This window comes from Trachurus japonicus, chromosome 10 (genome assembly GCF_045865225.1).
Source record: "Trachurus japonicus isolate A0001 chromosome 10, Traja_1.0".
Lineage (NCBI taxonomy): Eukaryota > Metazoa > Chordata > Actinopteri > Carangiformes > Carangidae > Trachurus > Trachurus japonicus.
This window is the reverse complement of record NC_140916.1, coordinates 5193229-5216148: the sequence shown is the minus strand read 5'-3', so window position 1 is coordinate 5216148 and position 22920 is coordinate 5193229. Positions and strand designations below refer to the sequence as shown.

The following is a 22920-nucleotide window of genomic DNA, read 5'->3' as shown; positions in this document are numbered from 1 at the left end:
AGTATTATTGTGGTATTAGTACTTATACTTGAGTAATATTGCAGTATTAGTACTCATACTTGATTATTATTGTGGTATTAGTACTCATATATTAGAGTACTATTGTTCACTGTGGTCTAGCCTGGTCTTGTGACTCTGACTCACTTCAGCCTTTCAGCTGATCACAAGACTGATGACTCACTGTCACGTGACACAAACTCTGCTGCTGATTGGCTGAGGAGTGATGTCATGATGGAACACCTGAGCAACTTCTAGAAACAACAGATGAGAAAAAGTAAATTTCATAAATGTGTGAATGAGGTGGAACAGCTGATTCAGGGTGACGTGTATAAGATAAATTATAAAGTGAATGAACCAATGAAATTCAAAAGAAGAAGAGCAGAGATGAGAATTCACTAAAATATAGAATATGATCAATACTTTAATCAATAATATAATTACTGAATATGCTCAGGTGAAAAGCAGTTCCCTTCAAAATAAAACACAGACCTGGATCTGACACTAATGATCAATTGACATCTGATTATTGATTTCAGTCTGGTAAGAAAAGTTACAATTCTCCGCTCCTTCTGATTTGTTTCTGATTGATCAAAGCATTGACATATAGGCTATGTTATGAATGTAACTGCTTCACCATGACAGCAGGGAACCAGCCCGCCATCTTGTCTCATGACAGTGATTCGGTTTATTTTTATTTATCTTTTTGTTCAGTCTGAACTTTGCACAGGTCCAGTCTGATTGGTCCGCTGACTCACTGGGAAATTCCCTCATTGGAAAGTAGCTGAGTCATTCCTCCGCCTCTCATCATTGGTCGACTGGGCGGAGACTAAACTGAGCCGGACCAATTGGAGGCCGTGACGGTATTTACGTCTGTCGCGGAAGTAAACACATAAAGTGAGCGGAGGGTTTTAACGCTGCGTCACAAAGTTTCTTCGGAGTCTCAGGAAGAGTTTGTATGGCAAGAGTTTTCTTTTCTTGCCCGAGTCTTGGTTCACTGTGAGCGGCCACACAGAGCGTCAGCGTCCGCGGTCTGGAAAGCAGTCTGGTTCGGTTCGGTTCGGTTCGGTTCGGGTTCGGGTTCGAGTCCAGCAGCAGCAGCAGCAGCAGCAGCAGCGGGATGTCCGTGACGGTGAAGGCCTACCTGCTGGGGAAGGAGGAGGCGGTGAAGGAGATCCGCAGGTTCGCGGTGGATCAGGACGTGTCCTGCAGCTTCGAGTACCTGAGCAAGAAAACCGCGGCGGTGTTCAGCAACCTGCGCAGCGGCGGTTTCAACCTGTACTACAGAGGTGAGGAGGCCGTGACGTCACCGTCGCTGCTGGTGACGTGGATCATTTGTCAGTTTTATTCTCATAAACTCATCCGAAGCCGAAGGTGAGCTGCACATAGACATATATACATGTTAGTATGTGTGTATAGTATGTATCTATGTCTATGGAGCTCCACCTGTAGTCTGCGTTCACCTGGAGCAGCTGGTCACAACCGGTTCCGCGCCGCTCATGGTGTGACTACCTGTCTACCGACATACCTGACGTGATCTCGTGTGACCGTGTGTGTGTGTGTGTGTGTGTGTGGGGGGGGGTTAATCGAGTTCAAACAGCAGTAAATACAGCTGTGATCAATTCACGTGACTCCAGATGTTGATGTAAAAAAAAGTCACGCGGACGTCGCCATGAACCTCGGTAGCCGAGCATGTTCAGCCTGTGCAATGATGTCTCGATGTTCTCTAATGTAACAGCCAATACTCCTGATGTTGTTGTTGTTGTTAATGAAGAGCACAGAGGGGTGTTGATTCTGGAGGTCGGCTGTAGGCTACCTTTGACTACAGCCTAGAAGAGGCCTTTCTAACCATACCAGCAGCTGAAGCAGACCATCTCTCAGCTGGGCTACAGATGTAAACTTATAGTTTTTATATTTGGCAGTCTGGGGCATGTGCATAAGTTGGTTGTGAGGGGCCTTCAGATGGCTGGCCTCTCTAAGAGAAGAGCTAAACAGTTGGCCAGGTACTGCTCAGTCTCAGTTATTATTGGTAGCCGTTCAATGTGGAGGAGACGATGTTTTTTGTACCCTTGAATGTCTGCTTTCTATCTGACCTGAGGTCATTTTGTATGTATTGTATGTAACTGTGTTCAGCCGCCCAGGCGCTTTGTGACTGACCGTCTTCCATTGTCAACTGCATTGGCGGTATATGTCCCTTGTGCAAGAACCCTTGTAGGCCTACTTTATTATATGGGCATAAATTAATATTTCAAATGTGTGTGTGTGTGTGGTTAATCGATCTTGTTCAAACAGCAGTAAATACAGCTGTGATCCATTCACGCGATTCCAGATGTTGATGTAAACAAAGTCACCCGGACGTCGCCATGAACCTCGGTTGTGAAGTGATGACGTCACTCCCTGTCACTTGGTTTGATGTTGATGGATGAAGCTGATACACGTTTTAAAAAAAACAAATACGTTGCCGTGGAAACAGAACTGATGATTGTTGTTGTTATAATATGTTATCTCTATTAGATTGATGAGTGAAAATCTGATGAAGGTGAATTAATGGTGCGTTCCAGCCAGGCAACCCGTTCCACCTGTGAACTCAGTACTAGATCGATCTACTCCCAGTTCTCAGTTGTAACCATAGACTGTAAAAAGAATGGACGTAGCACCCGTGACGTCACCCATTGGTTTTGGGGAGTCGTTTTTGTGACTCAAATATGGCGGCCTGAACAGCGCCATGTTGGATTGGCCGGCCGAGAACCCGCCCACTGGCCTCGAAGCAGCTGTCTCCGGACCACTCCGGACCTGTCACTCAACGTTTCCGCGCCCTAATTGGCCAGAGTTTAAACCTAATAACAGTAAAACGGTAGAGTTAAAAAAAAATTCACCTCAGAGTGTGTGCGGGGGTAGAAACTATCCAATGAGACCAAAAACATTCTGACACCAGGCTTTTAACATGTTTATTGAGGATGTAAAGTCGGCGATTTTAACATGGGGGTCTATGGAGAATGCTGCTTTCTGACACCAGCCCCTAGAGGCAGCCGAGGGGATTGCAGTTTTTTGAACGCGGAAGTTCACTTCTCAGACCGACAACTGCCCCCTTGGTTGTAACTCGTAACTTGCCTGGAACACTACAAACTCGTAACTGGTGACTTGAAGTTGTGACTTATGTGTTCAAAAGCCTGGAACACGCCATAACTGTAAAAATATGAACCAATAATCAGACTGAAGCTGTGATGTCATGACGATGATGATGATGATGTCATGATGATGATGGTTTCAGATGAAGATGGAGACCTGGTGGCCTTCTCCTCCGATGATGAACTGATGATGGGTTTGGCCTGTATGAAGGACGACACCTTCCGCCTCTTCGTCAAAGGTGAGCACATGCCCTGCCCACCTGGACATGCCCCGCCCACATGGGACATGCCCCGCCCACCGAGGCGTTCAGGTGTTGGCTCCAGATAAACTGCTGTTTTCAGTTGATACTGTAAAGAAACTGCAGATATTTCACTTCAAAAACCTGAAGTTTCCCTTTAATATGAAATGAAATATTAAATATGTTTTATCCACCACTTTATTTTCCCATGATCCATTGCGTCACACCACAACGGAAGTCGGTTTTAGTAGCATTCTAGCGAGCGGCTAACTGGTAGCGTTAGCCACCGGTGTAGGCACCAAATGTGGGGGCTCTGGGCTGCCAAAACCGTTTTGACTAAATCTGATGTTTGTTAAGTCTATAAAACGAATTGTTGAACAAACTACTAATTACTATTTCTGTGTGCACGTTTTTGTAATTAGTCATGGTTATCGTAGTTGTTAGCTTTGCTGCTGCTGACAGCTAAGTTAACAGCAGCAGCAAACTAACATCAGGACGTCAGCTGTTAAAACCCTCCCGTTGTCGGACACGACATGAAACTACTCCAGTTAGCTTGCATGTTGGAACTAGGATATCCGCTGGAAAAAATATTTTTTTCATGGGCCATTGAGTTATTGTTTATTGACACTGCTAACGGCTAACAGCTAACGGTTAGCCCAGCTAATCTAAAATGTTTGTTCAGCAATTCGTTTTATAGACTTCATAAACATCAGTGTAGTCACAATGGTGATATAGTGACGTGAAAATGTGACATAAAGCTAAAACCTCGTCCGTATTGTTCTCATTAAAATTACGTCATGATTAAAGTCATCACGGCCAATGTCTATCAACCAGTCTATGCTATCAACAATACAGTAACGGTGGAATGGAGTGTCATGGCGACACCCAGCGTCATTCTCCGGAAAGTGGTGGATTACATTAATGTAAAATCTTTAATTAACTTATGAAAGACGTGTGAATATTATTGATAATCAATAATAGTGATCAGCTTTAAACTGTTTCTGCTTCAACCCTCAGAGAAGAAGGAGCACCGCCGGGACTTCCCTCTCCACGCCTTCCCCCCCTTCACCTTCGCCCCCCCTCCCCCTGCACCTGGAGCGCCCCACGTGGCCCCGCCCCCTCACTTGGCCCCACCCCCCGCCCTGCACCCCAACGTCACCTGTGACGGCTGCGAGGGGCCGGTGGTGGGAACGCGCTTCAAGTGTTCGGTGTGTCCCAACTACGACCTGTGCTCCGGCTGCCAGGCGCAGGGGAAGCACACGGAGCACGCACTGCTGCCCATCTGGCACCCGCTGCAGGTGAGATGCATCATGGGAAACCTGTGACATCACACACTAAAGGGCCGTCTTGTGAATAATTTGCACGTCAATATTTTTTTATCAAACTCTGGTTTTCATCACGAGTCCTTTCAAACAGCGACAGCGATCGTATCGGACAGCGTATTGGACAGCGATCGTATTGGACAACGATCGTATCAGACAGCGATCGTATCGGACAGCAATCGGAAAGCGATCGTATCAGATAGTGATCATATCAGACAGCGATCGTATCGGACAGCGATCGTATCGGACAGTGATCATATCAGACAGCGATCGCATCGGACAGCGATCGTATCGGATAGTGATCATATCAGACAGCGATCGCATCGGACAGCGATCGTATCGGACAGTGATCATATCAGACAGCGATCGTATCGGACAGCGATCGTATAGGACAGTAATCAGACAGCGATTGTATTGGACAGCGATTGGACAGCAATTGTATTGGACAACGATCGGACAGCGATCGTATCAGACAGCGATCGTATCGGACAACGATCGGAAAGCGATCGGAGAGCAATTGGACAGCGATCGTATCAGACAGTGATCGGATCGGACAGCGATTGTATCGGATAGTGATCATATCAGACAGCGATCGCATCGGACAGCGATCGTATCGGACAGTGATCATATCAGACAGCGATCGTATCGGACAGCGATCGTATAGGACAGTAATCAGACAGCGATTGTATCGGATAGTGATCATATCAGACAGCGATCGCATCGGACAGCGATCGTATCGGACAGTGATCATATCAGACAGCGATCGTATCGGACAGCGATCGTATAGGACAGTAATCAGACAGCGATTGTATTGGACAGCAATTGGACAGCAATTGTATTGGACAACGATCGGACAGCGATCGTATCAGACAGCGATCGTATCGGACAACGATCAAAAAGCGATCGGAGAGCAATTGGACAGCGATCGTATCAAACAGTGATCGGATAGCGATTGGACAGCAATTGGAAAGCGATCGTATCAGACAGTGATTGGATAGCGATCGGACAGCAATCGTATCGGACAGCGATCGTATCGGACAGCGATCGTATCGGACAGCAATTGTATCGGACAGTGATCGGGCTGCGATTGTATCAGACACGATCGGACAGTGATCGTATCGGACAGCGATCGTATCGGACAGCGATCATATTGGACAGCTATCGGACTGCGATTGTATCAGACACGATCGGACAGCGATCGTATCGGACAGCAATCGGACAGCGATCGTATCGGACAGTGACAGTTCAGTTTTGGGTCTTTTCTTCGTTACGTCCGCGGTGTGAAAGGGCCTCAACTCCTGCACAGATTTTAAAAATAAAAGCCTACCACCAGATGATGGGAGGAAGCATTGTGGAAACATGTCATCACTGTGACATCACTGTGACATCAGGTGTGTGTGTGCTCCATCAGCAGTGGTTTCCTCGCGGGAAGTGGATGAAAAGGTTCCGGTGTTTCCCAGGAAACCAGAACCAGAACAAGAACCAGGGGAAGGACAAGAGCCAGGAGCAGGACCAGGACCAGGCTGGATCCTCCAGACCTGCAGCTGAGTCTGGTCAGTGGGCGGAGCTGTGACCTTTAAAGGGCTAGTTAACCCAAAATTCAAATTTCACTCATTATCTACTCACCCTCATGTGGACTAAGAGCTGTGAGAATTTTCAGAGTCCTCCGTGTCTTCTCTGAGTTACGGGGGGGTCCGCGCAGCAGTATTTGTTCCATAATGTTTTTTTTCGGAACAATTTCTCATGTTGGGGCTTCAATACAAGAGGGACTGTATGGAGGTATTTGGATGTTTTTTGGTGTGTCTTTTTGGACAAAGAAAGTTGGTATCCATTGACAACCATTATATGGACAAATACTGCTACGCGGACCCCCCCGTAACTCAGAGAAGGAACGGAGGACTCTGAAAATTCTCACAGCCCTTAGATGACATGAGGGTGAGTAGATAATGAGTGAAATTTGAATTTTGGGTGAACTATCCCTTTAATGACCTCATGACCTCACCCGTGACCTCTGACCTATGTCTGCAGCCTCTCAGGCCAACGTCGACTTCCTGAAGAACATCGGTGAGGGCGTGGCGGCCATGTTGAGCCCGCTAGGTGAGTGATGTCACCGTGAACGACAGTCTCTTCTGATTGGTCCCCACGACTGGCCTCAAACAGGAAGTGATGTCACTGTGCAGGTATCGACGTGGACATCGACGTGGAGCACGAGGGTCAGAGGACGAAGGTCACGCCCCCCGGTCAGAGCAGTGGGGCCGAGGGCGACATGGAGACGGACGGGGACGGGGGCGGAGCTGGCGAGGGGTCGAAGGTCAGCTCATCACCTCAGGTAACTGACTCTGTTTCCATGGAAACCCGTGGGATTTGGTCTGAACTAGAGCACTGGAATAAGAGAGTAACGACACGCATTGGTCCAATGGAAGCGCCTCCTGATGGCGGAATGTGGGTATTGCAAAAGCGCCCAAGAACTGACATCTCTGCATTGTTGGTGAGTGAGCAAGTGTGGTGTTTTCAATAATTTAAGGACATTTATAGATCACCCAGGTTAATAGCATTATTGAGGACCCTTTACAGATAAACATTAACACATAGGCTAGTAAAAAAAAAAAACCCAAAAAAACAGTTATCTACATGAATGTTTCAATCTACATTTTATAATAAACAAATTATAAGTGTAATTTAATATGACCAAGACACCTAAAAACAAAAACACGGCAGTTTTCATCAATTTACAAGCAAATGGGCAACACACATACATTGGAGTGGATGGGTTTTCTGGGCGCTTTTGCAATACCCTTACCACAGGAGTCAATGGTGGTGTCGTTACTCTCTTTTCCAGTGCTCTAGTCCGAACCAGACCCGTAGAAAGAGAGAGTCGCGACACCGTAGACTTGGCGTCATGGGGCGACCAATACTCGCCAGGAAGTTGTTTAATAACGCATCATAAACATAAACATGACATCATGGACAATAACACTTAAAGGGATACTTCACCCAAAATCAATAATTCACCAATCATCTGCTCACCGTCATGGCAACGAAGGGTTTGGAGAACTTAGAGAACTTAGAGTCATCAAAACTCTTTAGGAGTTCCAGGGGGGGTCTGGCTGGTGACGAATTTTCATATAATGGCGGCGTGTTCGTGTTCGTGTGTTCATGCCGGCAAGCACGGACTCCATGAAGACAGCTGAGACAGCTCCGGCCGCTTCGATAGAAACTCGCTTCAAAACAAACAACAAGCTAAAGTTATGTCTCGCCCAGACCACAGTCTATGGCCCAGACGTGTGCACGGCTTCACAAACACGAGACAACACACTCACCATGACAGAAGCACCGGGCCCGAGCAGCGAGTCTGCCGCGGCGTCGTTGTCAGTGGCATTTAATTAATTTAGCTCTGTTTATTTTCTCATTGGCTAATATCAGGCTATATGCTCCGTGCACAGGCTGAGGAATAAAGAGTTAAAGGATGTCCAAGTATAAAGCACCTAGAAAATGCATAAAAATATAGTTTTCACAGGGAATCAGTTCCTGTTCATTGTATTCTGTCCTCTATGATTTATTATGTTGGAGAATAAGCATTATTATCAAATAGATTTTTTAAAAAGATTGTGGATTTGTTTTTATCCTTAGTTGATATAACATAAATTAATGTGCAAGAGACTGAATGGTTATTTATTTTCAACCATATAAATTCTAACTTTGCTTATTTAAAAATATTTGTTTCAGTCTAATTCCTACTTCACCAGTATTATGTTTATCATGCACCAAACAACATTATAAGTAGCCTAATTAATAAGTATTTATAACTTGTACAAATACATTGCAGTTCATAAAAATAATAATAATAAAAAAAGGTTGCAGTATTGTGATATTACCCGGAACCGTGATACTTTGTCTGGTATAGTACCGTGGTTACTCATTTTGGTATCGTGACAACTCTACTTTCAGGGGGCCCAGGATTCCTAGCAACGGCCCTGGTGCCATATGCCAAAAGTACCATGAACTATAAATCACGCTTTTTTTTAGGAGTTTGGCTGGTCATGGGACTCTTTATATTTCGAAGGGACTATATATAAAAAATATATGCCATGCCATCTATGATCACAACAGGTCACAACTACGCTCGTGGTAACTGAACGCTGCTACTGCACCAATGAAAGAATTACTAAACCATAAAAAGACAGAGAAAACAAAGCAGTGTTTCCCCTACTTTGTTTTTTTTTCTGGCTTTTTATGCATTTATTTTGAAAGGGCAGCTGGAGAGAGACGGGGACGCGGAGAGAAAGCGAGAGGGGGGATTGATACGCAGCGATGGGACTGTCGGAGGGTCGCTGCAGCGGCTGTGCTCTACCAAGACATATGACGCTCGCGACTCACCCCCAATCGTCAGCGCCGCGGTCACCGGAGCTGATTCTGAGAACATTTACACCGGGCCCGCCGTGTCATGCGTTTCAGTGACGGCCTGACGCTGCTTCATTGTTGCTGCGCTATGATCAGACGTGGCGGCGCACGTAAATGTCACCGTCGTATAAGTGTGTGCTGTGAATTAACGAGTGTGTATGGAGAATGAAAACTAAAGTCCCATCGGTGTGTTGTGTAGCCGACGGTTCAGGGACCGAGTGTCACAGCACCAGTGGTGTGTGTGTGTGTGTGTGTGCACGCGCGCGCCCGCCATCGGGCTGATTTTAGAGGGGGGTGGGGGGGAGTGAGCGAGAGAGAGTGAGGGAGAGACGGTGCGCCGTTGTATCGGATAAAATACAAAGTCTCGCCTGACACCTATATTATAGGAAAACAAAGGACTTTTATGTAAAAATCTGATGTTCAGCAGCAGGGAACACCCCTATATTCACAATGGATCTTTTTTTCATAACTTACATATCTTTTTTCATATGGGTCGCGGACCCCCTGTTGAAGACCTCTGCTCTAAATCCTTCGTTGCCATGACAGTGAGTAGATGATTGCTGAATTATTGATTTTGGGTGAAGTATCCCTTTAAAGGTATATTGTGTAAGAATTACTTCCATCTAGCGTTGTGGTTGTATATCTCAAGCATCTCAGTCATATTTTTCATGCTGCATTCACATGAAATTGGGCAGACGGCAGACGGACGACAGCCGCTGCACGTAACGGCATAAACAAGCCTCTATGTAAACAAGTGGTCCGACAGCACGAGGCAAAACAATACACATGACAATATGTTGTCATGGTGATGTGATATTGTTTACCTGACCCACATTTTACCGGCTTTTTCTGGACTTCTGTGACTAAAATGACATCTGGTTTGTTAGCGACGGCCGTCTGCCCGACTGCAGGTGAATGCAGCATCAGTGTAACGCTCCATTCCTCCTCACTGCGTTACCGCGGTGACTTTTCACAGACGCAACCTCGACCTGAGCCGACAGCTCCGGTGTCTCCGCTGAGTTGCCGTGGTTTCCTACCGTCACGCTGCCACTGAACGTAAAAACATGGAGACACCACATGGCAGCCAGCACCGAGCTTACCCACTCCATGGAGATATGAATGATATGAACGACTAATTCAGAGCTGAAAGGAACACTTCAGTTTGTTGATGGGGGGATTACTGGTTAATGAAAAACAGACTGAAGAACCAAATAATCCATTTTCGTGAATAGATAATAGGAGAAGTTACACAATGTCCCTTTAAGAACAGTTACAAAACGTGACAAAATTACACATGAAACTTTATAAACATTTTGATTCAGGTTCTAAACTATGTATATATCTCCATGACCTGTTGACAGGTGAACGGAGACACTGATGAGGAGTGGACTCACCTGAGCTCCAAAGAGGTCGACCCCTCCACCGGCGAGCTGCAGTCCCTCCAGCTGGGAGACCGGGACCAGGACCTGGACCAGGACCAGGACCAGGACCAGGACTCTCCACCATCAGGAGGACAGCCGGGGCCAACAGGTCTGAGGGAGGCGGCTCTGTACCCCCACCTGCCCCAAGGTAAGAGCACGACCAGAGTCCTCATTAAAGGGATATTCCTCTGTAAGTTTAACGCATGGTAAAATACGACCCTGTAGAACCCAGTAGACCCCCCCCCCCCCCGTCACTGAAGTGCTCAAATTACGTTTAAAGGGATACGCCAACATTTTTTTTTTCGTGTCTTGCCTCACTCCCGAGTCCATGACCAGCAGATAAACACCATCCTTTCGACTGTGCGTGCTGTAACAAGGGAGATAGAGCCGTATCGCCCGTAATTAGCTTAGCTCAAACACTGGAAGTGTATAGGTAGTGTTAGCCTGCCTCCACCTAAAGTCATCAGAGAAACTCTTCAGCAACTCTAAACGGAAACCGGCGGGCCGATCTTTGTCTCAGAGCTGACAAAACTCTCCGGTAAGGCATCTTGAGCGGTCAAATGCCGGTAACGGGACGAGATCGGTCAAAACGGAGGGTTCAAGCAAAGACGGTTTATTTTGGTTCAAGCTAGCTACATGAGGGTAGGTTAGCTTCCTATTTCAAAGTAAAAGCACAAATTCTATCGTCATGGTTTTCTCTATGTAAAGGGCAACGGGTGTTTTATTTTGTTAAAGTAACCGGAAGTGTGCGTTGGTCACAACGGCTAGCTTGAGTAGCACCGAATTCGTCCCAACAAAATTGTAAACAGCTGGTATTTAGACAAATTAAGGACACACTGCTGATCTAAACGGCTACTTTCTCGCCTAAAAATGTTTGAAATGTTGATAAGTAAGGGATAATGTATAGTTCAGAGGTTGTTATGGAGAAATAAACCCCGACAGGTTGTATGGAACAACCTTCATGTTGGTTTCATTCAACATGAAGGGGTTTATTTCTCCATAACAACCGACCAACTGTACATTATCCCGCTTATTACACGGTTTACGAGTGAAATAATTAATTTGAAACATAGTGTTGATCAAAATACGACTTTCATCGATTTAAAATTGCATTTAGCGAATCTGCAAGACCGGTCACTTCCGCTGTTTTGCCGAGCCTCCTCCCGTTCGTGCATTTGAAGCCTTTGATAATCAATCAGTGGATCGATGGATTACCATACACGTGTTACGATGTGTGTATTGTGTGTAGTCCTATCTGTCATAAACAAGAGATTAACTTTACTGTTTACGGGGTGCGTTTGTGTCGCGGAGCCGCGGTGTCACCGAGACGTGAGGAGAGCTGTGACACCGGGTCAGAGGCTCTGATCAGCAGGTTTGGTTTCCAGCAGCGACGTGGAAGGAGCCTCCACTCTCCTTGTAACAAGTCATTTATCTAACATCACTATTAGTCCGGAGCTGTTTAATGACGGTAAAAATGAAACACAATGTAAATATCCTGCATAGTTTCTCTTTTCTGTGCTGCACTGATCAGAGCGGCGTCCTTAGCAACGGTCTGTTATACTTGACGACGGTCTGTTATACAGAAATAACAGACCGCAGAACGCAGTGCTGGACCAATCAGAGAGCAGCATTCAATAGAGCCGTGTAATAAAGTGATATATTTACAGAGTTTAGAGCTAAAATGAAACCAGCTTCTGACTGCTGATTTCGGCTCGGGTAGGAGGCAGGCTAACACTACCTATACACTTCCAGCGTTTGAGCTAAGCTAATTAGCGGTGCGCCAGCTCTGCCCGTATCTCCCTTGTTACCAGTGTTGTGCTAGTTACTGAAAAACAGTAACTAGTTACAGTTACTAGTTACTTCATTAAAAAAGTAACTCCGTTAGTAACTCAGTTACTTCAACTAAAAAGTAATGCGTTACTGAGAAAGTAACTTTCTCGTTACTTTAAAACGTTTTTTTTCCCCAATGCTCCCTGAAAGTTGATTGAATTCCCCTCTAACCCTCATTTCAGTTCTGTACTGATGCTGATGAAAAAACGGTTTTTATCTTTAAAATTTTACCATCATCATCATCATCATGCTGCATGATGTCAGTAGCCTACAGCAGCATGACAGAACTGCAAACATCTTGAGGATACTACTTTGACCGAGTTGCGTTCAAGAACCTGTTTAAAGAGGAACTAAACCCCTAAACCACTTTTTTCTGCTGAAAACAAATGTATTTGGGTATAAGGTAGTGTTGTCAGTTGATTCTGGTCCAACTTTTGACATTTTAGTCAAAATATTTCAATTTGGTGTATTTTGTAGTAAAAATGTAGAGTGACTGCCCTCTATGGGTTGAAACACGGCTATTACAATCGAATTTTCCTATTGGCTGAGATGGAGGCAGATGACGTTTTGGAGGCAGCTTTCGTCACCGGCCACCAGCTCCCCGACCAATCAGCACCGGCTGCTGCCTGCCGCTAACGGTTGCTAGGCACTCTAGCTGCTCTGCTGCGGCTAACGGCTGCTAACAGCTGCCTGAATGGGAATCGTTAGTGCGGCCGGCGCTAACGAGCCGTTAACGAGTTAACGAGCCGGCGGATCAGCTGTAGATGCTGTGTCACGGCTCTGGCGTCCTCTCCTGGTAGTGTCCGCGCTACTAGTGTTGAGTCGCTCGTTAGTAGCTCGTTAGCGCTAGCAGAAGTGTCGATGTGTGTTTATTACTTTTTTTCTCTTTCGTGTGATTTCGCGGGTGTGAATGGGGCGCAGGGGGGAGGGGGGAGGGGGGATCGTAGAGTGCTCCTGGAGTCCCGCCCATAATCAAGGCATTTTTTGAATTTCAAGCTTAGAGCACGTCATCCAAAACTGAGGGGTTTAGTTCCCCTTTAATGACGGAAAGTACTAAATTCACTCCAGCAGTAATTTTTTTCGATTGATCAGCTGTGTTTACCCAGAGTGATCACTCTGTGTTTACCGTTTCAGGCGTCTGTCGGACTCCAACCGCTGCTGCTCGGTGGAGTGGATGCTTGTGTCTCGCTGTGACTCTCGAGCTGTGTCCCGGTTCAGGGGCTGCAGCCTGAACTGGGACACAGCTTCGGTCTCGGATGCTACGTTAGCTAACGTTACCTTAGCTCGCCGTCATGCCCTGACCTGACCTGTCCAGTCCTCAGTCTTCATGGAGCGTGTTAGATTACGTGTGGGATGGTAGAGGGCGGCTGCCAAGCGCTTTGTTTTTCACTGTGTTGCAGTGTGCTCTGTCTTTCTTTCAATTCAATGAAACTTTATTGATCTCTAAAATGTAATGGGAAGTGTGTGCCGCTGTAAAACCTCACCAAAAGGAACGGAGTAACGCAGCGTCTGGTAACGGTAACGGAGTTACTGATTTTAAAAAACAACGCGTTACGTTATTAGTTACTGAAAAAAGTAACGTCGTTACGTAACGGCGTTACTAATAACGCGTTACTACCCAACACTGCTTGTTACTGCACGCACAGTCGAAAGGATGGTGTCTATCTGCTGGTCATGGACTCGGGAGTGAGGCAAGACACGGAAAAAAAATGTTGGCGTATCCCTTTAAGCACACCCTCGGGTAAAACTGCAATTATACAACAATATTACCAACAAAATAAAATGTATCATCAGTATATTTATTTTGGGTTCTACTGGGTGTGACGGTGTATTAGTTAGACCATAGGTTAAACATACACTGGAATATCCCTTTATTGATTCCCCCCCCCCCCCCCCACTCATTATTAAAGGGATAGTTCACCCAAAATTGAAATGATCTACTCCCCCTCATGTGGACTAAGGGCTGGGAGAGTCCTCCATGGCTTCTCTGAGTTACAGGGGGTCTCGGCATAGCAGTGCATGTCCGTATGACGGTTGCAAATGGATACCAACTGTCTTCGTAACAAAAAGACACCAAAAAACATCCAAATACCTCCATGCTGCTCGTATGTAATGTCCGTCTTGTATTGAAGCCCCGAAATGCGAAATTGTCCCGAAAAAAATTAAATAACTCTATATTTCAAGCTTGTTTTGTAGCAGACGCTTCTCAAAGCTCCTGAAGAGGACAGACCCTGGTTCTTCCAAATTTGACGAACTGGGAAGAGGAGCTTCCGCTACAAAACAAGCTTGAAATATAAACTTAATTTTTTTCGGGACAATTTCGCATTTCGGGGCTTCAATACAAGACGGACATTACATACGAGCAGCATGGAGGTATTTGGATGTTTTTTGGTGTGTCTTTTTGTTACGAAGACAGTTGGTATCCATTTGCAACTGTAGTAGATAATGAGTGAAATTTCAATTTTGGGTGAACTATCCCTTTAACCTCTGTATTATTAATTATTAATTAATTCATTATTCCCCTCTGCCCCCCCCCCCCCCACCACCCACAGAGGCCGACCCCCGCCTGGTGGAGTCTCTGGCCCTCATGTTGTCCATGGGCTTCACGGACGAGGGGGGGTGGTTGACTCGACTCCTTCAGGCCAAGAACTTCGACATTGGCTCCGCCCTCGATGCCATCCAGTACAACAGCAAACAGCCCCGCCCCCCGCAGCCCTGATGACATCATCATCAAGCCCTGATGACATCATCACCTGTACTCCACTGACACGCATACTTTATACTGTCTTTCTTTAATCAATCAATACTCAATACTCATTGATTAATTTGTCTTTGTTTATGTTTCTAATCTCCTAAACATTATTAAACTGGTTTGGTTGTTAATCGTTATTGGTTGGTATTGATCATTATTGGTTGGTATTGATCAGTATTGGTTGATATTGATCAGTATTGGTTGGTATTGATCAGTATTGGTTGGTATTGATCATTATTGGTTGATATTGATCAGTATTGGTTGATATTGATCATTATTGGTTGATATTGATCATTGTTGGTTGATATTGATCATTATTGGTTGGTATTGATCATCATTGGTTGGTATTGATCATTATTGGTTGATATTGATCATCTGCTCTAAAATAAAGCAAATACAAAGTTGAAACATTTGACTGTTTTCTTTGAGCTGAACTGAATGTATTAATCAATCAATACCTGGGTGTGATATCCCACTCATTCAAAAGCCATGTCAAAGACAATGAACCACACACTGAAATATAGAAACATCAGGAATTCCCACTCCCCATTCTTTATTTCCTCCAGTTATTCACATATTGAACATTTTCACATGAGAGCTCCATATCCTTAAAACAAAAAGTAAGCAGATGAGTAGTTTTGTCCAGAACCAGAACCAGAACCAGAACCTGAGCGCTCCACAGCTTCCTGGTCAGAACTGGAACAGGTTCTGGTTCTTCTGGTGCCAGTTTTACGCCTCACTGGTTCAAGTCCTCGTCCTCGAAGCTGAACTCCTCTCCAGTCTCAAACAGGGAGGAGCCAGGAAGTGGGGGGCGTGGCCGGCTCACCTGATTGGACGGAGAGGCGGCTCCACTCATTGGAAGCCCCGCCCCCTCCTGCTCCTGACAGGCAGAGCTGAGAAACTGAGTCCACTTGGAGACCGGACCAGTCGCTCTCTTCTTACTGGGAGGACCGGACCGCGTCGGACCGGACAGCGTCAGACCGGACCGAGCCGGACCGGACAGCGTCTGACCGGACAGCGTCTGACCGGACAGCGTCGGACCGGACCGCGTCGGACCGGACAACGTCGGACCGGACAGCATCGGACCAGACAGCATCGGACTGGTGGTTGAGGGTCCAACAGGTTTCCTCCTCAGACTTGAAGCGCTGGACTGGAGAGAGAAGAAGGTTCTGATGATCTGAACGGGTCCTGGCTGCTCTCACCTGAATCTAACTGAGTGTATTATACAGGGTAACCATGGTTACCTGTGCAGGTGTTGGTTCACGGTGACGTGTGTCCGTTCTCTTCTTCTTCCTGTCACAACACAGAGGTCAAAGGTCACAGATCGTTTTCAACAGGTCGCAGCAAAACCTCCTCGCCTGGTCACTAGGCAGTCCTGGGCGGGCCGTGCCCCCCCTGGACTGGAAGCTGTTTATTTTATTTGGGTTTTGGTTTTTACCTCGGAGTGGCCAACTCTCTATTAATCCTATCTTGATTAGCGGCGATGACCGCAGGTGCTCGTGTGGCTAATTATCATAGAATGCTGAAAATCTCAGGACATGTCTGCTCCAACTATTCAGCAGTGTAAAGATAAAGCATGTGTGGGCCTTCTGTCATATTGATATCTGACAGTAGCTCCAGCATCAAGACAGAGATGAGAATAGGGCAGAAGTGGAAGAAGACAGTGTGGCCTCAAAGAGGAACATGGTGAAGCAGAGGAAGGCTTGTCACCGGCCGGTCCAGGCCAAAAGACTTAAAAAATGAGTTTTGTTTTTGCTCTCCAGCCACAGCTCCACACTAGACCAGTTCTGAGTTCAGTTTCTTACACTTCAGCCATTCTTGCAATTACAATGATAGGAACCTCAGTCAGGTAAATCTGCTTTAAAAAAAAAAATCATATTGTAATTTCTCCTCAGAGTACAACCAGAATGCCTCAAATGTGTTAACACACACCTGTCAGTCATGTTGTTGCCATGGAGCTGTTCTCTGTCCATCAAAACACCGTCTTCCTCTGGGTTGGACTCTGGCTCCGCCTCCTCCGGGGCCGACAGATACCTGTTCCAGCGGCTCACCTGAGTCTGTCCCACCTGCAGAGCAGAGCCAATCAGAGCCGAGCAGAGCCAATCAGTGCAGAGCAGAGTCATCAGAACCAAAACTTAAGTGTGTTGTGTTGTAACATAACAGATTTGGTTGGAATCAGTGGTGTAGTCTAATGTTTTGTAGTGGGTAAAAAAAGTGTAAAATCTTTTAGAGAAAAGTGGAAAAAGTTCGCTTTTTTTTTTTTTTAGAAAAATCTGGTAACATTTCTAAAAGAAAAAAAAAGTTTTAATTTCTTTTTGAAGAAACTGGTCAAATTTATCAAAGAAATTCTAGGAAAAGTGGTAAAAAAGAAAAGAAAAAGAAAAGTCAAACAATAATAAAAAAAAAGTGGTAAAAGTAAAAATAGTATATATAGTTTTTTAATTGAGAAGAAACTGGTAAAATAACTCAAGAATTCTAGAAAAAGTGGTAAAAATGTTCAAAATATTATAGAAAAATGTGGTAAAATTTCTCAAAAAAAAAGGGGCCAAACAATAATAGGGGTAAAATTTCTTTAAAAAATAGTAAAAAAGTAGAACAGAAAAACTGAGAAACTGGTAAAATTACTATTATAAAAAACATTCTAGGAAAAAGTGGTAAAATTTCCATAAAAAGTTGTGGACCTCCTTGAACTCTGTCTACCCTCCCACTTTGAGAACCACTGACATTTACTTTAGTTAGATAGTTTTGTTGTACTGGGTATACTGAAGTATTTATGCATTTTCAGTGGCTATACTGAGTAGACCTGAGTATCACATAGACTACACCACTGGGTGGAATGAACTTTAGTGGACGCAGGATGTAATAATACGTTGGTACAGGTGAATATGATGAGTGTGTGTGTGTGTGTGTGTGTGTGTGTGTGTGTGTTCTGACCTGGTCGTCCGCCTCCTCCTCCTCCTCTTCCTCTCCAGCTGCCTCCTCCTCTTCCTCCCTGTGATGAAGCAGCAGTCAGTCAGGTGACATCACTGATGTAAAGAGCTGCAGTGCATTGTGGGGGCAGGTCACCATAGAGACTGTTGCTCCATCATGGCTCCTCTCATGGCGTTCAGCTTCTGGACATGGTGCCTGCAGTCGGCGCCGGAGCCCCGCCCAAACTCCTGTCAACCAATCACAGGTGGTCACTCGCCATGACATCATCCAATCAGCTGCTTCCACTCTCCGACCAATCACAGACAGTTTCAGTGACCTGGGGCCGTTTTTACCAAGCGTCTTATGGCGGTTTTCCACTAGACCTTTCTGTGACAGACAATAAAGTTTTTCTATTCTAATCTATTCTATTTCTATTCTATTCTAAGAGACGTCATCTCACCAACAACGTGACGCTGAATTAATTAATTGGAAAGATTAGGAATATTAGAAACATTTATATTTGATTCATTCCTAGTGTAAATAATATATTTAGTATTATTTTGTAGATTATTGTCAGAACACGGTTGAATATAAACTCCTATTGACCATTTAACTGTTCACTGAGACGTTTCTTTATTCTCTATGAAGGATTCTCTTCAGTGATTGGTCGTTCCTAATATGGACTTGGAAGTGACGTCATCTAAAACTCAGTTTACAACCAGATCCAACCGGATCTCTACGAGCTCAGCCGAGGTCTGGGATTCTCTGTACTGGATGTGATCAATAATCAATAATGAATATTTATCTTTGCTTCATTGATCTCAGATAAAGTTCAAGTTATTTTCTGACCTTGAGCAGTGACTGTTTCTCTCCACACATCTTACAGCTCCACCTGTTGGCCTTTTTCACCTGACACACACACACACACACACACACACACACACACACACACACACACACACACACACACACACACACACACACACACACACACACACACACACACACACACACGTTAGACCTTCAGAATAAGAGTCAGACATGACAAACATTAAATCAGGCTCCTGTAGGAATAATGACCAACTGTAACAAAGATCCTCTGTATTTGTTTATTATATACACTATATCTATATCTATATCTATATATAAACTATAAACCTATATAGGGCGTATATCTATATAGATATAAACCCAGTGGTGTAGTGTATGTGATACTCAGGTCTACCCAGTAAATCCACTATCAGAGCCAAGTCGATGCAGGTTAAAAACATTTGTGTTTTCATGCGTTTAGGTATGGCTAAAGAACTAACTATTAGCCTACTTAATGTGAGTCAGTTCTGTCCAGTCCAATATCTCATGCTGCTTTTTGTGTTGTTTTTTTTGCTTTTAGTTGTATGTTTAAAGTTTAAAGTTTTTTTTTAATGGTATGTTTTTATGTTGTTTTTTTCCCTTTTCCAGTTCTTACAGTTAAAGCACAGTGAGTTGCTGCCTGGCAACAACCAGTCTAACTGTGATACAGGTCAACACAACCTGGACAGCAGGAAACACACTATAGACTACAATACACCAACTAACATCTCCGTATAAACCACGGATCTATTATAATACATAATATAGCCTATATATTAATCCACCTTTAAACCCGTTTCTAAACCGTCTGGAGTTTAGTGTCTGTTGCCATGGTGATTTCCCCGGTGTGTGTGTGTGTGTGTGTGTGTGTGTGTGTGTGTGTGTGTGTGTGTGTGTGTGTGTGTGTGTGTGTGTGTGTGTGTGTTTCATCCTTCACCTGTTGAACCTGGAAACTCTCACAGGAGAAACACCTGAGCACGTGGAACTCCTGGACCATGATGGACCGGTTTAAACGGATGTGGTTCTGGTCCTGGTCCTAGTCCTAATCCTGGTTCTGGATCTGGTCCTGGTCCTCGCGTTTCCTCCTCCCCGTAAAGCGACTCTTGTTTTTTTTCCCGGGTATATTTGACTCGTCATAAACTACGTCACAGCGTTAACAGTCAGCGCGTTACGTCAGAGCGCCACCTGTAGGTCGGAGGATCCATGGAGGCTACTGTTATGTCTGTCGTCTGTTCATTTATTTGTTTCTGCTTCATTCTTTTTCTTTTAATTGTTCTTCTGTTCATTTATATATTTTATATTATTCATTTATTTATTTGTTTATTTATTTCTATAAGCATTTGCATTTTTTTCCAGGTTTCTCTAGTTTATTTCTTCTTCTTTGTAACTGTACAATGTGTTGCTGTGTATGATATAAATAAATAAATAAATAAATAAATAAAAAGAAGCTGAATTTCTGTCCCAGTGTTGACTGATGGTCTCATGTCTCACCTGGTCAACGGTCCAGTCCTCCACAGCAGTTTCTTCTCATGGAAACATTGTTGGTCATGTACATTTTTTTTCATTTGTGTATAATGATAATATAACATAGCATAATACATATAATATAATGTTGATTGATTGATTTTATTTAGGGACAATGTGCACTCATTGGTCAATTTAAAAAAGAAGAAAACGAAAAGATGGGAGCACCAGATGAAGTCCAGTAACGTGTCTCAATGATATACAGTAGATATATATTGTACATATGCAATATAATGTTTTTTAACATAATATTTTATTTTTGAGACTCAGGACAAAAGTTGACTGATTTATGTCTGGATCTTTTATTCTAAAGGTCTAACTTCTGAGACCAAATAAATTCTTGTTTGAATCAATAAAGTGACAGAAGAGTATTTGTAGTATTTATTAGAACAGAATAGAGATCAATAACTGATCAATATAATGGATTTAAAAGCAGGTTGGTAAATATATACAGACAAAAATAAAATGTCCTGTGGCATCAGTAAACAAGAATGATGTCATCACACAGGCAGACAAATAAACAAACAAACAAACAAACAATCAAGGCTTAAGTGACATCAAAGTAAAAGTCTACAGATGTGAACTCTTGGTGAAACATCAATAATACGACTTCTTATCAATATACTGTTAATATCAGTGAAATGTACAGAAACTTGTTTTATTTCCTCATGTTTTGTTTCCTCTGCTCCGTTTAGACGATTCAGTCGTGTCAGTTCATGTTGAGATGTTTGGACTCGAGGTCACAACATCACATGACCTCAAAGATTCTGAATTTTAAAGGGATAGTTCACTCAAAATTCAAATTTCTCTCTGTCACTCCGTGGCTTCTCTGAGTTACAGCGGGGCTCCGTGCAGCACTGCATGTCCATATGACGGTTGCAAATGGATACCACTTTTCTTCGTCCAAAAAGACACACCAAAATCATCCAAATACCTCCATAGTGCTCGTCTGTAATGTCCCTCTTGTATTGAAGCCCCGACATGAGAAATTGTTCCAAAAAAACTGTTGTAAGTCTATGTTTTAAGCTTGTTTGTAGCGGAAACACTGACACAGGCAAAGCAGTGAACTGAGACACTGGGAGCTTCCGCTACAAACAAGCTTGAAATATAGACTTATTTAAGTTTTTTCAGAACAATTTCTCATGTTGGGGCTTCAATACAAGAGGGACATTACAGACCAGCACTATGGAGGTATTTGGATGTTTTTTGGTGTGTCTTTTTGGACGAAGAAAAGTGAGCTCCGTTCTCAACCGTCATATGGACATGCAGTGCTGCGCCAACACCCCCCTGTAACTCAGAGAAGGCACTGAGGACCCTGAAACTTCTCCCAGCCCTTAGTCCACATGAGGGTGAATAGATAATGAGTGACATTTGAATTTTGGGTGAACTATCCCTTTAACTTGAAAAAAGAAACATTTGTTTGACAAAAAGAACTGAGTTGTGTTAGTGTCCTGTTCACCTGTTCACAAGATCAATAGAGAAATACCAGATCAATGGAGAGAGATGGATCAACTTTGGGATGATGTAATCTAAACCTGGACCAGGGTCAGTGATATCACAGATCAGTGATATCACACTAATCAGACGGTGTGATGTCATCATGACCCAGCTGGTCGGTTACAGAGCGATAGATATAACAGAGTGGCGACACTCCCATAGGACTCCGTTGTAAAAAATGGCGGGCCGACTTCCGGGTTATGGAGCCCTCAATAGTTCCAAACATTCCTCCCGTGGCACTGGACCAGGTCTGTTTCTATGGCTGCACGGGCAAGAAACTACTGAGCTACGTTGATGAAATACCGACCAATTTTAAGTCATAAAGTGGTAATAATCTTTCCCAAGTACAGTAACCAAGTTGACTTAACAAAATAAAAATTATAAGACTGATCGGTTCATTGAAAAACATTTATTTATTTACGTAACTGTGGTGATTTCAGTCCGTAGCCCAGAGGCAGCCCTGCTCACTTTACATTCAAACAAACTAATGCCACTGCCACAGTTGTTAAATTTCATCAATGAGACCAACATTAATCTCCTAAAAAGAATTTAACCAGCCAGCAGTAAACCTCTAAAAGCATGCGGATACGTTACTTGGTTCGTTTCCTCCGACGGGAGGAGGACGGTCGGCCCCGGCAGATCAGCTCAGTAGAGCGGCTGCTGCTGCTGTGACAGCCGCTGCCCTGGTCCCCTGTCGGGGCTCACACAGACTCTGCACTTCTCCCAGAACAAACATCGGTGCAAGTTCCTAACAAACGTTATGAACTGACCACAGACTCTGGATTAAACGGTGACTTTCTTGCATGAACAAAATATTAAAACTGTGACGTGTTGACAGCGCTAAAGCCAGGTTTTGGCAGCTTTACTGCTATGGCTCGGTTGCCGCGAAATGGCGATATCGATGCTAATTTCTGTTAGCCCGTCTATGAGGTTTTGCATTATACGTTAGCATTAAGCTAGCGGGCTTTATGTTTAGTTGTGATACTGGCTGTGTGTGTTTTGAACGTTGTTTCAAACTGTGTGGGTTTGATTTAACATCTTTGATGCTTA

General features: G+C 44.3%; 2 protein-coding genes across 2 annotated transcripts; one reads left to right on the top strand and one right to left on the bottom strand.

Moving 5' to 3' along the window:
- The first annotated feature begins 1042 nt into the window (after window positions 1-1042).
- On the top strand, window positions 1043-15074 carry sqstm1 (sequestosome 1). Its single transcript, XM_085789018.1, has 9 exons — window positions 1043-1071; window positions 1108-1286; window positions 3269-3364; window positions 4382-4662; window positions 6098-6239; window positions 6715-6783; window positions 6867-7015; window positions 10449-10656; window positions 14891-15074. Exons 2-9 carry the CDS (start codon window positions 1118-1120, stop codon window positions 15055-15057), a joined length of 1281 nt encoding a protein of 426 aa, XP_085645144.1. The 5' UTR covers window positions 1043-1071; window positions 1108-1117; the 3' UTR covers window positions 15058-15074.
- Window positions 15075-15750: 676 nt separating this feature from the next.
- On the bottom strand, window positions 15751-19933 carry mrnip (MRN complex interacting protein). The gene is made up of 7 exons (XM_085788810.1): window positions 19787-19933; window positions 18850-18909; window positions 18157-18248; window positions 18025-18082; window positions 17019-17156; window positions 16335-16376; window positions 15751-16240 (listed from the first exon to the last, which is right to left on the bottom strand). Exons 1-7 carry the CDS (start codon window positions 19844-19846, stop codon window positions 15827-15829), a joined length of 864 nt encoding a protein of 287 aa, XP_085644936.1. The 5' UTR covers window positions 19847-19933; the 3' UTR covers window positions 15751-15826.
- Window positions 19934-22920: the final 2987 nt, after the last annotated feature.

Excerpts from the sequence above, each read along its gene's own strand:
- sqstm1 (XM_085789018.1), top strand. The coding sequence starts at position 1,118 with ATGTCCGTGACGGTGAAGGCCTACCTGCTGGGGAAGGAGGAGGCGGTG. Across the intron at positions 6,240-6,714 it reads CAGACCTGCAGCTGAGTCTG|CCTCTCAGGCCAACGTCGAC; the intron begins GTCAGTGGGCGG and ends CTATGTCTGCAG. Across the intron at positions 7,016-10,448 it reads AGGTCAGCTCATCACCTCAG|GTGAACGGAGACACTGATGA; the intron begins GTAACTGACTCT and ends ACCTGTTGACAG.
- mrnip (XM_085788810.1), bottom strand. The coding sequence starts at position 19,846 with ATGGTCCAGGAGTTCCACGTGCTCAGGTGTTTCTCCTGTGAGAGTTTC. Across the intron at positions 18,249-18,849 it reads AGAAACAGTCACTGCTCAAG|GAGTTTGGGCGGGGCTCCGG; the intron begins GTCAGAAAATAA and ends ATTGGTTGACAG. Across the intron at positions 18,083-18,156 it reads ATGGAGCAACAGTCTCTATG|GGAGGAAGAGGAGGAGGCAG; the intron begins GTGACCTGCCCC and ends GCTTCATCACAG.